General features: G+C 19.3%; 1 protein-coding gene across 1 annotated transcript; it reads right to left on the bottom strand.

Moving 5' to 3' along the window:
* Positions 1 to 2,274: 2,274 nt before the first annotated feature.
* PGO_000980 (variable surface protein) lies at positions 2,275 to 3,188 on the bottom strand (the record flags this gene model as incomplete). Its single annotated transcript, XM_028690869.1, has 3 exons — positions 2,275 to 2,430; positions 2,595 to 2,915; positions 3,168 to 3,188. The coding sequence occupies 3 exons, from the start codon at positions 3,186 to 3,188 to the stop codon at positions 2,275 to 2,277; spliced, it is 498 nt and encodes a 165-aa protein (XP_028546670.1).
* Positions 3,189 to 3,765: the final 577 nt, after the last annotated feature.

Genomic DNA, 3,765 nt, shown 5'->3' with positions numbered 1-3,765 from the left:
AATAAGAAATGTAAAATTATTAAATTAAAATTTATTTTTTAACCTTGTGTATAATAAAAAATTGAAAATTTTTGTGCATTGGGTACATATACTGTTGCGTAATATTATATGTCTCAGTATAGATATAATCAGTGTATCAAAGCACCAATTATTTTCATTAAATGTTAAAAAATATGATTATTTTATAACACCTAGTATGTAAAATTTAAAAATGTAAAGCACAAACAAAATAAGTCGATATAGCATACAATGAAAAGAATTTGATTGATAAAGGATCTCAATGAATTAGAAAGTAAATTAAATATAAAGATGTGAAATACTGAAATTTGAATATACTAGGAATAAGGCATAACACATCGAATGTGTGTGATATATTGTAACATCTCATTTGATGAACACATTCATAGAAAAAATTATTTAAAATTCTAGTATGTACAAACATTATCCTAAATTAACATATTAGAATCTTATTTAATATTAAATAGGCTTCAAATATAAAATAATAATATTTTATGACTTTACAAATGTTTCATCAATTATATATCTAATTCAAATTATTAAGTAGGTTTTGCTGACAGAAAATAAATTAGGGATGAAATATTAGGAATCACATAAGACGTTAATAGTTATTCTTCAAAATGTTAATGTATTTTATAAATGATTCTTAATTAATAACTTCGTTTAGCACAAACCATATATATATATGTATATATAACTTACAAATAGATAAATTTCATAGAAGTGTATATATATATGCATGAAATATAATTTTTCAATATGAAGAATGAATCTTTTATTACAAAATTACTTTAAATAAAATTTTAATGTTTTTTCTTAAGCTACAGAGATAATATTTTAGTATAACTTATAGATACATGTTCAGTAATACGATTTTTTCATATGTCTTACAGTTATTCATAAAAATAAAATAAATTATATTAGAATTATTGATATTAATCATAAATTTTATTAACATATTGTTATAAATTTTCTCTTACATATATTCTTATTACTTCTATTTTTTTTTTATTTTTTTTGCTTAATAATATATTATTTCATTTATATCGTGCACGGGTGTTAGATATTAAAAAGTAAAATATAGGATGAAATAAGAACGACCAAAAAATTTATACTACATAATTCTTATGAGACAATGAAAACAACATTAAAATACTTCTGCAATGAAAAACATTATGATACCACATAATAAACAAATGTGTAGAGTTAAATTATAATAATTCTTATTATATTATATAATAAATATCATAGGGATAGAAAAAATGTATATAAAATATGAATTTATATAATTATATGTATTAAAAATGGAAATATATTAATTCCCAATATATTAGTAATAAAATGCATTTTGTACATGACACTTTTATTTGGTAAATTATTCTAGTTATGTAATTATAATTGTTGATGTATATGAACCTTAGGTATATAGGGAGAAAAATTACTTTCCATATTAAAAAATATATTATCGTGAAAATTATGTAATACTAATTATGAAATAAAATGATACTTAAATATTAATATGTAGCTTATAAAATTATTAATTTTAAAATATATGAATAATTATTTTATATTACATAATTAAATGCGTTATCAATAATGAATACTCTATTATAAATAATTTATATTAATATAAGAAAAATAATGTTTTCACCAATATATCATGTATATATTTTTAAATATACATAAACATGAAATTTTTAATCATCATTTCTCTAAAAAAATAAGTGCATGTTTGCCCGTTCATATGACTAAAATAAAGAATTTATAATACTATTTAAAAAAAAATAGCATAAAGGCTGAACACTTTTTTATTACAAAATATTATATTATATTTCATCGTTAATATGATATCAAAAGTACTATTAGTACGAATATATATTTTTCACCATTGCAACAAACACAATGTACTGTCCTATGATCCAATTTTGCTTACATTTATTATATGTTTTGAATTATATATTTATTCGTAAAATTAATCACAATTATATAACACATTATATTCCAAAAAATCTGAAATGTTAGTGCGTATGTCATGATTCTTAAAAATACATTAGTTTTCTCTATTTTATTCCATTTCTTTCTTAAACTGTCTTTTACACGGCTTATCCACAATCCACATGGTGTGTACAATACATAATACAAAAAAATATAAGGAATAAGAATACATTTTTTTATGTATAAATTTTTCCTTTTTTTTTTTAAATTATTTAAAGAAATTATATTACAGGATATTTAAAAATAACATAATAAATAACCTTATGAACGAACAAAAATAAATAATATATTAATATTATTACAATCAATGTGACTAAAATAGGAACTGCAACATTTGACCTGCATGTGGTCGTTGTTGTGGGTGTAAAATTGGAATAATTCTAGGTATATCTTGTATTTTTTTTTGCGTTCGTTTGCCTTTTAATTCAATAATTTTATGATGTGCATTACAAAAATGCTTGTGGTTATTATGTGTTTTACCACCATCCCAATTTAGACACATATATATATCATATGTATGTATGCATTCAAAATATTTTCTGCATGATCATTCCTATAATTTATTCATAAATTAATGTTACAAGCATAATCTTTGTATGTCTTAAGCAATGCATTAAAAAATATTTTGGTGATGTTACCTTTTTTAATTTCCATAAGATAATGATATATCCAATAATACAAGTACACACATAGGTTTTCTGTAGGTCTGTGGATTCTGTTTTAAAATATATATTGGATATATAATGCATAAATTTCATGCACCTGTACATATTTCTGTTTCCAGATTCATAAAAATTACTTAGTTCAATTTTATTACAAATTTTATTATAACATGAATTTTTATATGTTTCACTTTCATTCATAAAAGTTTCACATTCAGAAAAATGTTTAATATATTCATACTAAAAATTAAAATAATTTAATAATATATGAATATCTACTTTTAAGTTCGTAAATATATATATACATATATATAAAATGAATTATAAATGTACTATAATTTTTTATATATTTTACAATAATTAAAACATATATTTATGTCCGCCATCTCATAGATATTTATATTATTTAATATCTAAACTAAATATATTAGTACAATATATATATATATATATATAAAGATATGAGATCTAAAAAATAAAAATATAGGGCACTAAGAACAATAATATTATCATATTTCAGCTAATTATATATTTGATGTAAATTTTTTATTGTGCGTATTCATTATTAATACATATATAACCTAATCCTAGTAATTATTAGAGACACAATGAATGTATACTTTATTACATTAATACAAAAATGAAAAGAGTCTTCATATTAGTTATATAAAATAAAAGTTACAACCATTTAAAATAAATAATAATATAAATGTATCTGTATTTATAAATCATGAATCATACTTTAATTGAATTTAAAAAAATATATATAATGAATCCCAATAATATTAACCCATTTTGATATATAATATATTATATTATTATTTTATAATTCTATGATTTATTGTATATAATAGGATAAATAAATTATACTAGAAAATACATTATATTATAAAAAATATGTTACATGGATTAATACATAAAAAGGAAATGTTCATATCTTATATAAAATAATATAGTTTATTAGAATTCAGAGAATTTCACAAAATATATCTAACAATTATACATAATATGTATAAAGAACAGAATATTTAATGACATTATTTTTTTTATAAGAAGGAATGTCATTTAATATTCTATATATTATGGATAT

The sequence above is a fragment of the Plasmodium gonderi genome (assembly GCF_002157705.1).
Source record: "Plasmodium gonderi DNA, contig: Pgo-contig_95, whole genome shotgun sequence".
Taxonomy (NCBI): domain Eukaryota; phylum Apicomplexa; class Aconoidasida; order Haemosporida; family Plasmodiidae; genus Plasmodium; species Plasmodium gonderi.
The sequence above is the reverse complement of the archived record's forward strand: the minus strand, read 5'-3'. Positions and strand labels throughout refer to the sequence as shown.